This window comes from Myotis myotis, unplaced genomic scaffold (assembly GCF_014108235.1).
Source record: "Myotis myotis isolate mMyoMyo1 unplaced genomic scaffold, mMyoMyo1.p scaffold_m19_p_2, whole genome shotgun sequence".
Taxonomy (NCBI): Eukaryota; Metazoa; Chordata; class Mammalia; order Chiroptera; family Vespertilionidae; genus Myotis; species Myotis myotis.
The window spans coordinates 215291344-215310344 of NW_023416324.1; the positions used below are offsets into that span (position 1 = coordinate 215291344).

General features: G+C 57.7%; 2 protein-coding genes across 7 annotated transcripts; both read right to left on the bottom strand.

Moving 5' to 3' along the window:
- Positions 1 to 511: 511 nt before the first annotated feature.
- SMIM11A (small integral membrane protein 11A) lies at positions 512 to 11403 on the bottom strand. 6 transcript variants are annotated; one of them, XM_036351303.1, is made up of 7 exons: positions 11265 to 11403; positions 7797 to 7875; positions 7106 to 7224; positions 7037 to 7072; positions 2069 to 2239; positions 1421 to 1588; positions 512 to 806 (listed from the first exon to the last, which is right to left on the bottom strand). In XM_036351303.1, exons 4-5 carry the CDS (start codon positions 7046 to 7048, stop codon positions 2081 to 2083), a joined length of 171 nt encoding a protein of 56 aa, XP_036207196.1. In that variant the 5' UTR covers positions 7049 to 7072; positions 7106 to 7224; positions 7797 to 7875; positions 11265 to 11403; the 3' UTR covers positions 512 to 806; positions 1421 to 1588; positions 2069 to 2080. The 6 variants fall into 6 exon arrangements, with proteins under 6 accessions (XP_036207196.1, XP_036207192.1, XP_036207195.1 ...); XM_036351299.1 differs by having other exon boundaries at positions 1421 to 1566; positions 7037 to 7224; XM_036351302.1 differs by having other exon boundaries at positions 512 to 691; positions 7037 to 7224.
- Positions 11404 to 13947: 2544 nt separating this feature from the next.
- KCNE2 (potassium voltage-gated channel subfamily E regulatory subunit 2) lies at positions 13948 to 17845 on the bottom strand. The gene is made up of 2 exons (XM_036352485.1): positions 17732 to 17845; positions 13948 to 14382 (listed from the first exon to the last, which is right to left on the bottom strand). Exon 2 carries the CDS (start codon positions 14373 to 14375, stop codon positions 14004 to 14006), a length of 372 nt encoding a protein of 123 aa, XP_036208378.1. The 5' UTR covers positions 14376 to 14382; positions 17732 to 17845; the 3' UTR covers positions 13948 to 14003.
- Between the last annotated feature and the right edge of the window lie 1156 nt (positions 17846 to 19001).

Sequence of the window (19001 nt, forward strand, 5' to 3'; positions counted from 1 at the left end):
CCCACCCCCACCCTCACCCGACCCCACAAAGTGGCCGTTCACGGCTAATGACGGATCCCTGGACACCAGGAACCAGGGCCCGTCTCTACTCCCGTCTCAGACTTGGTCCCTTAACCATCACTTCACTGTCCGACTGGCTGGGCAGTAAGGCCCGCAGGCCACGCCACCCCTACCCCGTGAGCGCACAGCCTCTGCCTGCCTCAATGAAAGCACCAAGGGCCAAGTTCCTGGGAAGAGGAGAAAACGGGAGGAGGGCAGCAGGTCAGAGGGCAGAGGGTGAGGGCGTGCAGCGGAGGCTTCCTCCCCACAGCGTGGCCACTTCTACAGCCCAGCCCTGGGGGGGGACAGGGGGGGAGAGAACCTACAGCAGCTGTGGGTTTGCAGAACTCCCTGCCGCACAGCACAGGGTGTGCGTGTGAGGGAGACAGACAGACAGGGACACGGACACACACACACACACACACACACACACACACACACCGGCCGATCCCAAAGACCAGAGACGCCTCTGTCCAGGTGTTTACTTTACTAGAGAAAACACAGGTTCTTAAAGCCTCTGCCAGGTCCCATCACTTTAGTTCCGCTGCAGCTGGGAGTTACCCGCGGGAGTTTCTTCTCCTCGGCCGGGTCCACTCTCCACGTGGCGCCGTGTGGTGCGTCTAGGGGAGAGGGCCGCCGTGTGGAGCAGCGTCTGGGGAGAGGGCCGGTGGGAAGCAGGAGCCGTCTGATGAGCAGCGCGGACGCCCCACTCGCTCAGCGCAGTGCTCATGTGCAGCCACTCTGGCTCAGACACCACTGAGCTCATCCTATATAATAAACAGCTAATATGCAAATGGTTGTCACGCCCTCACGCCAGGGCCGGGGGACCTGAGGCTGGGCCGGGGGACCTGAGGATGCGCCGGGGGACCTGAGGCCGTGCCCCCCCACCTAGCAGGGCTTGACGGGGGTGGGGCTGGCCAGGTCTGGGTCTCACGCAATTTTGAGGGGCACGTGGGTGGGCGGGGACTTGACTCTGGGTCCCACAGTGCACCCCAGACTCTGACAGGAGGGAGATTTTCATACACATTTTACTAATTTTTGTTCATTGCTGACACTTCTATTATAGAGAAAGGGCAAATAGCAATATTAAAATATTTCCTCTAATTAATTCCCTTTTAATGTGCACGAACTTTGTGCACCGGGCCACTAGTCTCTTATAAACGTACTTTCTTTTTTTCATTTTCCAGAAAAGGGTTTCCGCCCATACTTTCGGTATCATGATTTTCTTTCTTCCCAAACCCCCAGCCCTGAGCTCAGCCATCAGGCCCCCCTCCCCGCACCCCCCAGCAACTGGTGTTCGAGGGAGGGAGAAGTGTGACCGACCTCCCCCTTCTCGGTTCCCCACAAAACTCAGCGCATGTTCTGTGCAAGCGGCTCTCACCTTTCACTTGGACACGCTCCCTCTTCCCCCACGGGGTCCGGCTCCCGAGGTCCAGCCAATGGAGCATCTCTTTAACAAAGCGGCTCCCACCACAGGAGCTGCTGTGGCCCAGCCACGTGGGCTGCTCCGAGGCCCGGGTCCGGCGGCTCCGAGGCCCGGGTCCGGCTGCTGCAGGGCGGGCAGCAGCAGGGGCGAGCGTGAGCCGGGTGAGGACCCCTGCAGCCACACTTCACCCTGAAGACCCACAGCAGGGCCTCACCAGAGGTGTAGGCGGGCTTCAGGCCTGTGACCCGCCTCCTCCCCACCCCCTCTTGCGCTTTTACGCACCCCTGCAGGTGTTTCTAGAGCGTGCTTCTCCGGGGAGAAGGCGCAGCTTTCACTCGATTCCCCGAGCCCTGTGGCCCCACCCCTCCACCCTGAAGCACCCCGGCCCTCAATGAGGGAGAATCACAGGCTGGGCGGGGACCAACCCCGAGCTCCCGGCTCATCGGGACAGGCATGAGGGTCAGGACTCTCCCCGTCTCCCTGTCTCCCCGAGCGCTTGACAGCTGGTGCGCCCCTCCCTACCCCCCACCCTGCCTGCACCCACCTTAGACCCGAGGGACACGGCTGGGCCGCCCACCTGCATCTCCCACCCGCAAGCCGCACCTGTGGCTCCCTTTAGCGCGCTTTCTTCTCCGACTTCTTCTCCGCTTCCAGCTGTCGCTCTCTGGCTTCCAACTTCTTCCTTTGGTATGCTTTGGCTCCGGCAAATGCCAGGCAGAGAATCAATGTTTTCGCTGCCAAGATGTACAGCAGCAGGGGCACGTGGTCCAGCACCTGGGAAGGAAGAAGCCGTTCTAAACGTGCGACTGTGTGCGACCACGTACGAGGTCCCCGGCCCCACGTCGCTGACAATCCAGCCCAGCGCCGCCCTTCCTGCCAGGCCCGCCCGGGGCTGCAGACTCAGGACCCTGGTCTCACCGCCGGACCCTGTTCTGGAGGTGGCGGGTGGGCCCGCTCTGCGCTGCCACCGGCTGAGTGGCCGGGTGATACCCGGCTGTTCCGAGCATCTGTCTCTCCGCCTGCCCAGGAAGCTGGGCAGCCCTTCCCTCTAGATTCCCAGCTCCAGTCCCCACCATTTCCTCTTGGTTCCCACCACCCATGAGCACTGGCGCAGAAGGTAAAATAAATACAAAAGTAAGGACACCCTGTACGCCAGTTCACACGGAGCTGCAAACACACCATTCACACGAAGCTGCAAACACACCATTCCCACGGAGCTGCAAACACACCATTCACACGGAGCTGCAAACACACCCATTCCCACGGAGCTGCAAACACACCCATTCCCACGGAGCTGCAAACACACCATTCACACGGAGCTGCAAACACACCATTCCCACGGAGCTGCAAACACACCATTCCCACGGAGCTGCAAACACACCATTCCCACGGAGCTGCAAACACACCCATTCCCACGAAGCTGCAACGACACCATTCACACGAAGCTGCAAACACACCCATGCACACGGAGCTGCAAACACACCATTCACACGGAGCTGCAACGACACCATTCCCACAGAGCTGCAAACACACCCATTCCCACGTAGCTGCAAACACACCATTCACACGAAGCTGCAAACACACCATTCCCACGGAGCTGCAAACACACCATTCCCACGGAGCTGCAAACACACCATTCCCACGGAGCTGCAAACACACCCATTCCCACGAAGCTGCAACGACACCATTCACACGAAGCTGCAAACACACCCATTCACACGGAGCTGCAAACACACCATTCACACGGAGCTGCAACGACACCATTCCCACAGAGCTGCAAACACACCATTCACACGTAGCTGCAAACACACCATTCACACGTAGCTGCAAACACACCATTCACACGGAGCTGCAAACACACCATTCCCACGGAGCTGCAAACACACCCATTCCCACGGAGCTGCAACGACACCATTCACACGGAGCTGCAACGACACCATTCACACGGACCTGCAAACACACCCATTCCCACGGAGCTGCAACGACACCATTCACACGGAGCTGCAAACACACCATTCACACGGAGCTGCAAACACACCATTCACACGGAGCTGCAAACACACCATTCCCACGGAGCTGCAACGACACCATTCACACGGAGCTGCAAACACACCATTCCCACGGAGCTGCAACGACACCATTCACACGGAGCTGCAAACACACCATTCCCACGGAGCTGCAAACACACCATTCACACGGAGCTGCAAACACACCATTCACACGGAGCTGCAAACACACCATTCACACGGAGCTGCAAACACACCATTCCCACGGAGCTGCAACGACACCATTCACACGGAGCTGCAAACACACCATTCCCACGGAGCTGCAAACACACCATTCACACGGAGCTGCAAACACACCATTCACACGGAGCTGCAACGACACCATTCACACGGAGCTGCAAACACACCATTCACACGGAGCTGCAAACACACCATTCCCACGGAGCTGCAACGACACCATTCACACGGAGCTGCAAACACACCATTCCCACGGAGCTGCAACGACACCATTCACACGGAGCTGCAAACACACCATTCCCACGGAGCTGCAAACACACCATTCACACGGAGCTGCAAACACACCATTCACACGGAGCTGCAAACACACCATTCACACGGAGCTGCAAACACACCATTCCCACGGAGCTGCAACGACACCATTCACACGGAGCTGCAAACACACCATTCCCACGGAGCTGCAAACACACCATTCACACGGAGCTGCAAACACACCATTCACACGTAGCTGCAACGACACCATTCACACGGAGCTGCAAACACACCATTCCCACGGAGCTGCAACGACACCATTCCCACGGAGCTGCAAACACACCCATTCCCACGGAGCTGCAACGACACCATTCACACGGAGCTGCAACGACACCATTCACACGGACCTGCAAACACACCCATTCCCACGGAGCTGCAACGACACCATTCACACGGAGCTGCAAACACACCATTCCCACGGAGCTGCAAACACACCATTCCCACGGAGCTGCAAACACACCCATTCCCACGGAGCTGCAACGACACCATTCACACGGAGCTGCAACGACACCATTCACACGGACCTGCAAACACACCCATTCCCACGGAGATGCAACGACACCATTCACACGGAGCTGCAAACACACCATTCACACGGAGCTGCAAACACACCATTCCCACGGACCTGCAAACACACCCATTCCCACGGAGCTGCAACGACACCATTCACACGGAGCTGCAAACACACCATTCACACGGAGCTGCAACCACACCATTCCCACGGAGCTGCAAACACACCATTCACACGGAGCTGCAAACACACCCATTCCCACGGAGCTGCAAACACACCATTCACACGGAGCTGCAAACACACCATTCACACGGAGCTGCAAACACACCATTCACACGGAGCTGCAAACACACCATTCACACGGAGCTGCAAACACACCATTCCCACGGAGCTGCAAACACACCATTCCCATGGAGCTGCAAACACACCATTCACACGGAGCTGCAAACACACCATTCACACGAAGCTGCAAACACAGACGCTCCCGCCTGCACTGACCACTTCCTCTGAAGCTAGGTCACGGGCTGCCTGCGGAGTCTGAGGAAGCTGTGACCTAATGGGGGAGGAATATACTGGAAATCAAAAGGAACCGAATATTTCAATTGTTCTCAGCAAACTAAACAGCGAGAACACAAACTCCGAGTGACTGGACAGCAGCTGAGACCAATCACGCCCACAGGCGCGGGCAAGCACACCGGCCAGCCGCTCTGGCAGGAGAACCGAAGTCCTAACTCTTCACAAAATGAAACTTTTACTCCAACACAAGCAGCTTCGCTACTGGTTTCCAGTCCTCCCTCCCTCAGACCCACAGCTAACCTCCCTCCCCTCCCGCTGCAATCCTGCAGGTCCCATTTTACAGACGAGGTTCGGCTGCACGCTTCTAAACCAGCTATTAAACGGCACCTTATTTTACCTCCTGGGAGGAAAAAAACAGTTTGTTGCCATAAATACGCCTCTTGGTATGTTCCTGGGATTTCTAGGTAGCTGAGCCTCACTGATACTGGGAAAGCCGCTCTCTCCAGTTCTGGAAATCTCTGCGCGAACCGTGCAGTCCTGCTGCATCCCTACCCATGTCCCAGCCCCAGCCCCGGCCACGGCCCCGCCATAGTCCCAGCCACGGTCCCCAGAGCTGCCACGCAGGTGCAAAGCAGCAGCTACGGCATGTGGATCCGATGACAGGCAGAGCCAGGAAACCCACTGAGACGGAACCACCACAAACAGACCCGGGGGAGCGGGTCCCTGCTTGCTCTCTCCTTAGAGGTTCCAGAGAGGAGGCGGCAGAGCAGGGCAGCCAGGGTCAAGGACACCACAGGGCTGAAGCGAAGGGTCAGGGCCCGGCCTGCCTCTGGGGCGCTAAGCTTCAGCTGGGTGAACCCCCTTCGATTTCTAACAAATCCCTCCATATGTGCAGACCTTAGGGGGTGACTGAGACAGCTGTGGCGAACAGGCCTGGTGAGCACAGGGGAGGCCCTGCTCCCGGAGTCCTGATCACCTCGTCTGGGGTCCAGGGCTTCTGAGAAAGTGGACCCCTGGACAGGCCCCACGGCCTCCTGAAGCCCCCCAACCCCGCACCCCAGGAGCTGGGAAGGAGGGGTGTGTGCTCCCCCATCCTGCTTCCAGACCTTTCCAGATCTTCTCGCAAGAGAAACCCAGGGATGTTTCGAACAAGGAAATGCTTATAATTGAAAAAAAACAAGGTCCTAAGTTTAAAATACACATATCACATTTACATACATGAAAAAATACACCAACATTGTTCGTAGTAGCTCTCTGGGTGGGATGATGATGCATGATTTCTATCTGACTTCCTACTTTTCAAAGTGTCTACAAGGACATATATTTTAGTGGCTGTCCTGTGACCAACCCCCAGCTAACCCCACCGGCTTCAGGATTTCACATGACACTCAACACACCCTTCTCCCACAGCCGTTCGCCAGCAGGCGACTCTGTGCTGCCCTTGAACCTGTGCTCCCAGCACCGACCCGTGCCTCCCGGGACTCAGGCGTGTTCACTCCCCAGCCAGGGTCAGCTGCACCTGCTGTCACGGGAGATGACTGACTGCAACATGACACGGACGAGTGTGACTCTGTACGGAGACGGTGTCCATGACAACCCAGGTGGATGCCTCCATGCATTTCCACGTTTCAGTTGGAAAAGAAAAACCCACTTGTTGGCAACAGAAATGTAAAGAACAGGGAAGAAGAGCACGCAGATCTGGGGCGACTTCGTATGCAGACGCTCCCGTGACCGCGATCCAACGTAAGGAAACCAGAATGTGAAACCATGGGTCACTCTAAAGGCGTGGGCTTTGCAAGACGAGGGGCCGATCCGAGGCCGGCCGTGGGCCCCTCTAAGGGGGCCTGGCCCCCGCCACGCGCCTGCATGTTTAACTTAAAGCCAAATATGAACTATGATTCCTGCTTGCGTCGACTTCTTCTCATTCCGAATTTCTACCATCAGGGGGAAGAAAACCCCTGAGCCACCCACGTGTAAAAGCGCGCTCACCTCCCAGTTCATGCTGGACCCACGGTGACGTCACTCCTAGTGGACGCAGAGCCGGACTAGCAGTCACTCCTGGTGGACGCAGAGCCGGACTAGCAGTCACTCCTGGTGGACGCAGAGCCGGACTAGCAGTCACTCCTGGTGGACGCAGACCCCGGCCAGCACACGGGAGGAGCTGGGCGCCAGGCGTGCTGGGAAGAGAGGAAACAGGTCGGGGGGGTGGGGGGGGCTGTCCACGACGAGCAAAGAGCGAGCTTCGCAGAGAGGAGGCTCAGTGTCCCCAGCAAGCTGGCCCGGAGCCGGGTGAGGAGCCGCGACCTGGGTCAGAGCCGGGACAGGCGCGGCTTGTTGGGCAGAAGGATCTGGCTGACCTGCTGGGACCGGGAGCACAGCCGCAAGCAGAGGGGCCCTGCCGCTCCCACGGGGACAGGTGCTCCCACTCCACTCACTAGGGACGTAAAAGGCCAGGTCCAAAGTCGGTTCCTCCACCGCTCCTGCCCGGAACCAGAGCTGCTCTGAGGGTGAGAGGCTTTCTCGGGTCCCCTGAGTGTTAATTAAGCGAATCCAGGTTTTTCAAAACTATCCGGAGGGAAGGGAGTACACGACGCGGGAAACGTTGCCTGAGAAAGCCATTTCGGCCTAGACTTCCCGCCTAAAGTGCGGGGCCCGGGGAAGTGGGGCAGGGCGTGACGGGCAGGGACACGGCGGAGCGCAGGACGACTCTGAGGCCTCGCTGTCACTATTTCGAGACGGTGACACATACCCCAGGAGTCAGAAGGCTTGAGCTTGGGATGCAGACACTACACAATCGGGCGACTTCCCTCTTGGGGCCTCGGTCCCATCTGCAAACGAAGAAAGGGGGTGTCGACCGGCCGGGCCCAGGGTCCCTCCTGCTCCTGGAACGTGGAGACGTACAGCTTCGCGCCACGGTGCCCAGCCAGGCTGGCGGCAGTGATGCGCCCACTCATTCAGCCTTCACACCAGCCCGCCGAGGGGAGTTCACCGTCGCCGCTCCAGAGCCCGGGACAGTTTATGAAACACGTCCAGGGTCACAGGCAGGGGGACTGGGACTCAACCCTCCAGTCTGGGCCCACAGTCTCAGCCTGATGGAGGCAGAGAGCTCTGCACTCAAAATCCACACGGATGCTTTTCTTTAAATATACTCACCACTAAAATGAAGAGAAACAGCGGAAAGCCTCATAGGCCTTCAGAATGGAGAAAAGACAAACTTCAGAGATGTTTCATAGAAAACTTTTTCACTTACAAAAGCATCTAAATATAAAAAGTTCAGCTCTGGCCGGTATGGCTGGGTTGGGTGTCGTACTAGGCACTGAAGGGGTTGCCGGTTCAATTCCTGGTCAGGGCACATGCCTGGGTTTCTGGCTCAATCCCGGGGGCAGGAAGGGGCGTGCAGGAGGCGGCCGATTGATGTTTTGCTCCCACATTGATGTTTCTCTCTCACTCCCTTCCTCTCTCTCTAAAAAATTCAAACCTCATCTATTCAAGGTCACAGTATCCTGAAAAGCTGGGCGTTGGCACAAGATAGCCAAGTTTTCCCCATGACTTCTGCAAAGTCAGATAAGCTAGCAACAGGAATTTACACCATAATCTGTTTACGTGTGATTGAAGGTCAGCGCTGACCTTCCTGTGTAAATGGCCCGTTTGTCTTTAAGTAGCAGCAGATTCTGATCTGCACTGAAGTGTTGCTAGAGTTTCCACTTCGAGTAATCTCTGATAATCTCAGGGATTAGCCATGTTGTAAATGAAAACAAAATATTTGAGGTTGTGTACATTTTACTTTTACAACTCCTTTGAGTTGTGTACAAATACAGTAGGTGAGTTTGGCTGTTCCCCACTACATATCTTGATTCCCAAGGTCAAGGACAACAAAGAGGTCCAAAATATTTACAGGCGGAAGTAGATTAAAAAGAACAGCCTGTTGTCTGGCCCTCTGGCAAACATGTACAGCGAGGCCTCCCACAACAGGCATTGGTTCTGCAACTTCAAGCGAAATGACATAAAGTGGACCCCATTTTACAGGAGGCTAATGAATATAAACAAGAGTTAAGTTCCTACGACACCTCATCAATGTTGCAATGAAACAACACTGGACAGAAGGACAGACATGGTTGGAGGAGCTGTTGTACTAGGTGCGCTCACTAGTGCTGTGGCCGTGGACACGGCACCTGGCCCCTCTCAACCCTGGCTCCCTCCGCTGTAAGTCCGCCTTCGGGACTGGAGGAGAAACCCTGGGCACCACCCTCAGCCCACGGTACATAAATGTCAACCATGACGGTCACGATAAAGCCCTCTCCTTCCGCTAATGGGCAGGCCAAGCTGAAGACCATAAACAAGGGACAGCCTGTGAAAAATGTAGTCACTGCAAGACAGCGGCCATGGTCTAGAGACCGCCCAAGCACCAGGAGAGCCGGCATCTGCACTGCACTCCATTCCCGGCGGCACCCAAGGCAGGGCGCGTGACCTGGGGCAAATCGTGAACCTCTCTGAGCCAAAGTGTCCTCATTTTAAAAATCAGAACCCAGCCCTGGCCGGTGCGGCTCAGTGGATAGAGCATCGGCCTGCAGGCTGAAGGGTCCTGGGTTTGATTCCAGGCAGGGGCACATGCCCAGGTTGTGGACTTGATTCCCAGTAGTGGGTGTGCAGGAGGCAGCCGATCCATGATTCTCTCACCATTGATGTTTCCATCTCTCTCTCTCCCTCTTGAATTCAATAAAAATATATTTTCTAAAAAAAATCAGAATCCAAAGAACAATGCTGCAACTCTGGAATTCGGAAGCCTCCATTCTATTCTCTCTGATATCACGGAACCAGAGAGTAAAAACACACTGGCACCTGCCTCGACTTCACGCCTGGAGTGATACAACCCGCGCTCTTTAGGAAACACAGAAGGTCAACCTGCAAACAAGTGTTGGGGTGCGGTGAGGGCGGGAGAGGAGAGGCAGACCAGGGTGGCTCCTCTCACCCTCTGCCTCCATCCACATTGGGGGGGGGGGTCCCCGTCTCCCTCAGTGACATGCTCCCACTCTGCAGGCCTCGCAGGACTTCAGCAAATGAAAGCTGAGGAGGCTAAAAATATCCGGCCCGTGTGCTCTGACTCCATAGGAACACCCGGTGCAATTAGAAACGGGAGGCAGCTGCTGTCTGCAAACGCCAAGCTGGGGACAACGCTGAGGCTCAAGTCAACCTAAGTAGGCAGGCACTTTAAACTCCCCTGGAACTATTCAGCCTTAGCTCAAAACTAAAAAATAGCCCGAACCGGATTGGCTCAGTGGATAGAGCGTTGGCCCCGGGTCCGGGTTCCTTTCCCATCAAGATCCCCAGTGGGGGGCGTGCAGGAGGCAGCCGATGGATGATTCTCTCTCATCCATGTTTCTACCTCTCCCTCTCCCTTCCTCTAAAAAATCAATAAAAACATTTGAACTCATAATGGCTTAGAGAGAAATAGTTCTATTTCCTTTACTGCAAAAATATCCTGATTTTTTTCTTTGGCCGGATTTCTCGAAAGACAGAAAAGCTACTCGCCGATTGTGGCTAGGCCACCTGAAGCGACATGGACAGTACTGCCCGCGACCTACTTCCTCCTGGCGCACCCGGCGGACTCGGGGTGTCCAGGGGGGTCTCCGCTCTGGTGTCTGACCTCCTGCCAGCCTCCACTTAGCTGTGTCCTTAGTCCCAACTTCCCAAGCCGTTCTCCCTCCCAGTCTCCACCCTGCCCACCCCAGCCCCTCACCCATCACCTGAAGGGGGTGCGGGGAGGAGGGGCATCACTTGGCCGACCTCGGGGCCCCACTCCCGGGTCAGCCGGGGTTCCCTGGGCCGCAGGCCTGGGTCTCAGCGACTCTGCAACCCGGCCAGGGTCCTCTCCGACCCCCAAACTTCGGGAGCAACACCGGCCCCGTCACACCCCAGCCCTTCCACTGTACAGGGCGTCCGGAACATGCACTCGTCCCCAAGCCCCTCGGACACCAGCACCCTCTGGCCGGCACCAACCCCGGGCCACGTGCCAGGCTACACGCGGCGCCGGGACAGCCGAGCCAGGGAGGCGGGCGGGCGAGGGCCGTGACCCTCCGGTCCCCACTCGGCGGGGAGCCGGCGCCGCGCGGCCGGGGGCCGACTGGCGGGGATCCAGGAGAAAGCCGGACACCCCCGCGCCACAAAGAGCCCTCGGGCTTCCGGTCAGGACCCCGCAGACTCAGAGGTCATGACTTACAGCTCCAAGTCGCGGGGAGCGCTGCACCGAGTGGGCTTGCAAACCAGGACTCCCACAATGCGGCGCGGAAACTACACGTCCCGAAATGCACCGCTCCGCGCCTGCGCAGTGGGCCTGGGCCGCCTGGGCGGGCTCCCTGGTGCTGCCCCGGGTCGGTTCCGGTTCCGCCCTTCTCCGAGCCCGAGGAAGATGGAGGCCGGAGGGCGGGGCGCTGCGGGGCCGCTCCACCCTCAGCTGCGCCGCCATCCTTGGTGCTCGCGACGGAGGGCCCCAGGCTCCCCAGCAGTTCCCAACTCAGCTTCCATCTTCGCCACCAAACGCGCGGTTTCCTTGGGGACGGCGCGCGTCCCCGGGCTGGGTTCCCGATCCCCCCGTGCGCACCGGGACCGAGCCCGGCTGGACGCAGGGGAGAGGAGCGGCCTGGGCTGGAGAGCGTGGAGAAGCGGGCAGAGCTGGATGGGAACCAGGCGCGCTGCCCCAGCCTCCCTGACACTGTGCGTGCAGAAGCACGAGGGCTCGGCGCGCCCGGGAGAGGAGCGGCCTGGGCTGGAGAGCGTGGAGAAGCGGGCAGAGCAGAGCACAGCAGGCTCCTTAAAGTGGGAGTGCACACTCAGAAGGAGGAGAGGCCGGCCGGTGTGGCTCAGTGGTTGAGCATCAGCCTATGAACCAAGAGGTCACAGTTCAATTCCCCGTCAGGGCACATGCCCGGGTTGTGGGCTCCATCCCCAGTGTGGAGCGTGCAGGAGGCAGCCGATCCATGATTCTCCGTCATCATTGATGTTTCCATCTCTCTCCCTCTTCCTTCCTCTCTGAAATCAATAAAAACATATTTTAAAAAAAACACAAAAATAAAACAAAAACTGTTGTGTAGGTCAATGTAGCTGCTATCTCTGGCTGAGGCCAGTTTTTATTTGTCTCAACTATTGATTGCCCCAGGAAATGGGGAGGGGAGCAGCGAGGGGCCGGTGTCAGCCACAGGTCATATCCACAGGCTCTGACTTAGAAGGGCGGGGATGGAGCCCGGGGCCTCTGTCCCCTGAGCTAACTCTCCTGCCTCTGGAGCGAAATCGCAGCTAATTATAAGAATCGATACCTTGATTATATCTCCCCCTGAAGAGACAGACCCTGTCGCAGGTGGAATACACCCCACAAGCCAGTGCCGGGAAGGAGGGCTCCTGTTCTGAGTTTTGTCTCCTGCCCTGAGACGTGAGGCCCTGCTTGCCTTGCTCTGCCTTGGGGATAGGTGGGGGTGAGGGAGGGGAGGGGGAGCCAGGAGGCAGGGAGCTCCATGCAGCCCGCCCCAGGCATCTGTCTCCCAAAACTCCTACCCCAGCTCCTGAGAGAGGGGACTGTGGCCTTAGGCCCGCCCCTGGCCCTGCTCTAGCTCCGCCCACTCTGTGAGGATCTCTGCTGTGACCGTCAGTTGTCATCATGATGTTTCCGGGTCTGACTGCCTCCCTGCTGGGTGGGTGCCTCCCGCTCAGGGGGTCTCGTCCCCTCTGTTCTGCGGAGGTCAGGCCCGTGACCTGAGTGGACAGACGGCAAAGGCGCTTATGGAATGAATGAGTGAAGGCCCCTAATCTGCGCAGGGCAGACTCGGCATCGGCACGTGAAACGGTCTGACACGCGTGTGATGATCGGGGTGCCCCCCGGCCTCACACTCCGTGATGTGAAGCGATTGCTGTCGAGCTTTGCAACAGACCCCAGCAGCTCAGACACTCTCTGTCCCCTGGTCTTTGCAAACATAAGTAAAGGTAGTCGCTGTAGAGAGAGGAAAAGGAAATTGTGTGAAAAGAAAAGGGTGCTTATAAAGCCATGTCGTGCCTTTATTGCTTTTTCCATACTAAGAAGAAGTTTAGCGAGTTCATTTTCTGCGGGACCGTAAATGACCGTTTAGCAATGTTTGCGTGGGTAGCTCTTCACGATTCTCCCTCCCTGTGGTGGGCTGTCGTCCGACTCCGAGCAAGTTCAATGCCAGGAGAAGGATGCACCTGCTGTCACCCCACGGCCCTGCCGCCTTCATCGGGACTCGTGCTCCGAGTGCATCAATGATGCTCCCGTCAGCCCAGTGACAGGGGGTAGATTCCGAACCTCGGCATCTGGGTCACATCCTATTCACCAGTTGAATCAGCCACATACAACATCACGTGTCGGAGTAAGAAGGCTCGGCGCTTTGCAAATCTCTCCTTTCTACCCCCTGCCACTGCGCAGGCGCTCGGCCTCCACCTGGCTCTATTTCCACCACTGACACCGACAGTGACATTCCCATCGAGGAGGGAAGAGGCCCTCACACAGCACACCACTCCCATGAGCAAGCGCCAGGCACCGACGTGACACGCCGCCTGCCTCGGGACGCAACACGCGTTCTCCCCAGCGTCTCCACAGACAGCGAGCAGCGAGGTGTCTTCTGAGCAGAGAGTTGGGGGGCTCCAGGGTGGGCATCTGGGGTCGGCTCCCTTTCTCGCTTGTCAAGGAGACGGTTTTTTTTGTTTTTTGCTAATCCTCACCCGAGGATATTTTCCCATTGACTTTTAGAGAGAGTGGAAGGGAGATGGAGAGACAGAGAGAAACATCCATGTGAGAGAGACACATCGATTGGTTGCCTCCTGTGCGCGCCCAACCAGGGGCCCGGGCCGGGGAGGAGCCTGCGACCCAGGGACGTGCCCTGGACCGGAATCGAACCCGGGACCCTTGGGTCCGCAGGCCGAGGCTCTCTCCACCGAGCCACGCCGGCCAGGCTCACGGGGACGTCTTGAAGCCCGCCGCGCCGAGGTTCTGGTGGACGGTGGCCCTGGCCTCCTCCAGGCTCAGGATCTGGCTCTTGTACTTCTGCTTCCAGTCGTCCACGATGTACTGGTGGTAGGGGTCGTTGGAGTGCTCCTGCCGCTTGGACTTCACCGTGCTCACCAGGATGGCCACCACGATGAAGGAGAACATGCCGATCATCACCATGAGGTACAGGATGACATAGTAGAAGTTCTCGGCGTCCACCCGGGCCTGCAGCGCCTCCTGCTGGGCGGTCGTGTTCCGGCGCCACGCGTCCATGTACCCGACGAGGACCCTCCTGAAGGCGTCCTCCAGGGTCTGCGTCAGGTTGGCCAGGGCGGGCATGCTGCTCCTGCGCGAGGCCAACGGGGAGACGGACGGACAGTGAAAAGGGGTCCTTTCCTCACGCGGCTGCGGAAGGGATGGACGGGGGGCGCGCGAGGGGGAGCGATACGATTCCTCCCTAGCCTGCTGGTGATGGACCGAGCACACTCGGTTCTTTAAGCTTTTCATGTGCACCTGTTGCATGCATGATATTTGCCAAAAGTGTAATGGGGGACATCACACTGTACAGAGTATGACCCCAACTTATACATGTACCTAGCCCTGGCTGGCGTGGCTCAGTTGGTTGGAGTGTCGTCCCATACACCAGAAGGTGGCGGGTTCGATTCCCGGTCAGGGCACCTACCCAGGTTTTGGGTTCCATCCTCAGTCGGACTGTGTGCAGGAGGCAGCTGATCAGTGTTTCTCTTTCTCTCTCCCCTGCCCTCCGTCTCTCTGAGATTAATAAAAACAAACAAACAAATAAATAAAATATATATGTAATTGAATGTATGCATGCATGTGAAAATGGAGAAAAGACTGGAAATAAATAGTTTGAAATGTTAATAGTGGGTGGAATACTTAAAACTTCTTTTCTTCTTTACACTTTTCTCATGTTTCCGATGCTCACCAATATTCTCGCATTACCTTGCTTTAAGATGGACTATTAACCTCACAGTAGCTAGCACAATGCCTTGTTGTAACAGGCTTTCCACGAGCCTCAGCTGCTACCGTGATGGCCCGGTGTCCCCGTGCTTTAGGGGATTATGGGAGGGAGGCTGCGAAGGGACACTGGCAGGGTCTGGCATGTGTGTCGGACCCTCGGTCCAGGCAGTGCTTTCCCAGGTGCAGCCAAGAGGTGACTAGTACATCCGTGTCTGAAAGACGTGTTTCAGGAGAGGATGCAGAGAAACAGCCCGAGACGCCATCATATTCTCAAACCAGCTCTCTCTGTGCCTCACTGCCTGCCCCCGCCCCCCTGCCACCAGCATCACCTGATGACACCATTCCATGCAACCCAGCCTCCTCCACACCACCTCCTGGCCCCAACGCCCTCTCTGCCCTGCATGCCAATGTCTTCTTTTGTTTGTTTGTTTGTTTGTTTGTTTGTTTGGTTAATCCTCACCCGAGGATATTTTTCTATGGATTTTTAGGGAGAGTGGAAGAGAGAGAGAAACATCAAGGTGAGAGAAGCACATCAGCTGGTTGCCTCCTGCACACGCCCGACCGGGCCCTGGGCCAGGGAGGAGCCTGTGAGGAGCAGGGACCTGCAGGTCCTCTCAGGCCATAAACACCCCAACGACCAAGCGGGGGGTCTGCCTAGCGCCCCCTGAGGGTGTGGTGAGTGAGTGCTCCCCTCCCAGGTCCTGTGCCAGCAACCGAAATCCACGGCCACACCCACCGACCCCCATCTACAGTCCTCTTTTCCCAACGTACCTGCGGGTGGGAAGGAGAGAGAGGGCAGGAGGAGGGTTTGCAGGTCCCTTAAAAAGAAAACCATTTCATGTTGTTTTTCTCCCGGAAAGCGTACATGTGTACATACGAAGCTCTCCCTTCAGTTTCCGGGCCCCCTGGGCCCCCTAAAGCCCATCCTAGAATCTGCAACAAAATACCTCAGTGCGGACGCCCCAGGGGTTTCCAGGTGCGGGCGTGGCAGCGCGCACCCACCCGCCGGCGGACCCTGCTCATTGGTCAGCTCTCCTGCAGGGACACGCTGTCCACCAAGCAGGCCGGAGGTGCTTTCTGATAAGACCCAACCGCAGGGAAAGGCCTTGGGGGTGAGTGCCCGAGAGCGGCCTGGCCAGGCTGGAACGTCCAGTCCCAGGTGGACCCCGTGGGAGCACTGAGCGCGCGGGTGTCTGCTCTGCGAGCCCAGGAAAGGGCCCAGGCACCGCGTGCGGAGGCCGCTTCCCGATGGACACGTGCAAACATGCCAGGAGGGTGCCAGTTCTGACACCCACTCAGCTCCGTGACCAAGGCACTGGCTGTATGTGGAATGCACACTCCCCCTCGAAGGAGAACGCCTAACAGGTCTGGACTTAAGCCATCGTTACGTTCTCTTAAACCGTGCGAAACTGCCACTGACAGGTTAAAATGGCTGAAACTGGCAATTTCATAGGGTGCAGCAGGTATAGGCGGGCCTATGTGTTTCAGATATTTTTACTAAGGATTTCTGCTCCAAAACAACAACAGGAACACCAGGATGGCCCACCCAGGGCGGCTCAGTGGCTGAGTGTTGGCCCGTGAACCAGGAGGTCTCAGGTAGATTCCTGGTCAGGGCACAGGCCTGGGTTGCAGGCTCGGTTCCCCAGGAGAGGGCGTGCAGGAAGCAGCCGGTCCATGCTTCTCTCTCATCATTGATGTCCCCTCTCCCTTCCTCTCTGAAATCGATGAAAACATACTGGAAACCCCACCACGACGGGCCTTGGAGATGACGGAGACCGACCTGGCCCTGCGGCAGGTGGAAGAGCCACAGCCTCAGAGCTTCCGTCTCCTGTCCGAGGCCCCCGGGCTCGCATGCCGGCTGCCAGGACAAGACACCGTCACCTGCCCAGCACCCGCCCTGTCCCGGCAGAGGCCACACAGGCTGGCAGCGCCCCCCGTCCAGCGTCGGCGGCTGCTCAGCTGAGCTGGGCAGAAGAAGGGAGACCAGGGCCGCGGCTGGAGCCTGCGGACATCAACAAGTCGTTCCCTATCTTGGGACACACAGCGGCCTCCTGTGTCCTGCGGTGCCTGCCCAGGTGTGTGTCACTCCACACGGGCTGTTGACACCATGAGCAAGTGGCCCCCACTGACCCCCAAGTCTACAGTCCTCTTTTCCTAAAAGGTGGGGGACCGCTGGCATCACCTGGGCCTACAGAAGGCAACAGTGTCTTTCATGTGTGTATAAAGGACAGGAAAAGGCATGATTCCATTTGCCATGAAACTCCCATAAAACACTTACAAAATGGCCCAAGCCAGTGTGGCTCAGTAGATAGAGCATCGGCCTGCGGACCGAAGGGTCCCAAGTTCGATTCCGGTCAAGGGCACGTACCTCGGTTGCGGGCACATCCCAGGTCCGGGCCCTGGTTGGGGGGCGTGCAGGAGGCAACCAGTCAACCTGTTTCTCTCACACCGATGTTTCTCTCTGTCTTTCCCCCTCCCACTCTCTCTAAAAATCAGTGGTAAAGTATCCTCGGGTGAGGATTTAAAAAGAAAAAGAAAAACTTACAAAATGGAATTACTGAGTAACCAAGGAAAACACTACCAGCAAAAGGAGAGAGAGAGAGGAATTCTTAAAAATCGCTCCTCTGAGAATTTTCTGGCAAAGGGGAAGAGTTCTGTTACTTAATTCCTCAAATAAAATGACGAGAAAGCATTTGCGATGGGAAGGTGCTTACCGACGCCGTGCGGGGACCCTTGCTACGCAGCCGGGCTCTGCCGTCCTGCTGTGGCTGCCGAGCCCTCCGGCTTGTGCGGAACCCTCAGCCGCCCTTGCCAAGTGCAGTCGCAACGCCGGGCTCTTATGAGCCCTAATGTTTAATCTAATCTTGTGCGGAAAGTTAAACACGGCTGCTGGGAACTCACCTTGGTGCCGGGGGGGGGGGGGGGGGGGGGGGGCGCGTGGAGTGTTGGCATTGCGCAGAAGTGCCAGGTTCCCTCTCGGCCCCGTGACCCTGCTCCACCAGGACAATGCCTGGCACAGGGAGCCCCCCCATGGTACTCCCGAGGCAGCCGGGCAGAGGGCGAGCACCCCAGAGCGCTGAGACGGACGTGCTGTCCCTGGGTCGGGGGTGGGGGTCGACGAGGAGGCCAGAAGATTGGAGGCAAGTGCCCCTGTTCTTACCACCTCCCCGAAAGCCAGATGCTGCTGAAATTCCCCTCCCTGGTCAATTTCAAAGGCTTTGCAACAACACGGCATCTGATGAAATGGGAACTGGCCACAGGGAGGCGCTGCACGGAGGAAGGGGGACAAGTCCAGCAAAGCACAGGAAGACGCGAAAGAGCTGAGCAAACTATTTACTCAGAGGCCCTTCTCTGTGGTGTGGAGTCCGTGCACGGGCAGCGCGAGGCTTACCCAGAGCCACCCCTTGCCGGTGCTGGCCACCTGCGTCTCCCAGCCTCTGTGGTGTTAGTGTCGGGCAGTCGTCGCAGGCACAGAGGGGTCAGGCGGTCGGGTCAGGTGGAGGAAGAGCCAGGATTTGGATCTGATCCCTAAGGCGGCCGCAGGAGGTACACGCTGCGTAAAGGGAACTTGGCCTAACAGCTGGATTCCTGACAAAACGGTGCTTTGAACACTGAGGTCTGAAGTCCACTTGGGGGGAGAGGGGCGCCGGCCAGAGGAAGGTGGTTAGGATGTAACTGTCGACACGTTGTAGTAGCTAAGGCACCGGGTGCCATGCACACAAATGCCAGGGTCACGGGCACCCTGCACCAGCTCCTCGGGCACCGTTGTCCTGCTGGATCGCCTTTGCCGGACAAGATAAGGCAACCCAGCCAGAAAGGAAGGGTTTGAGGTCTAATCCACCGAGAGGGTCAAAAGGCCAGGGAATCCGCTGGGGAGACGGCGCCACCTGCTGGTGGGAGCGGGAACAGAGACCAATCTCCTCCTCCCAAAGCAGCCGGGCTGTTGAACTTCACGTCTGGAATCTCCCCTGTGAAGGCGAGGAG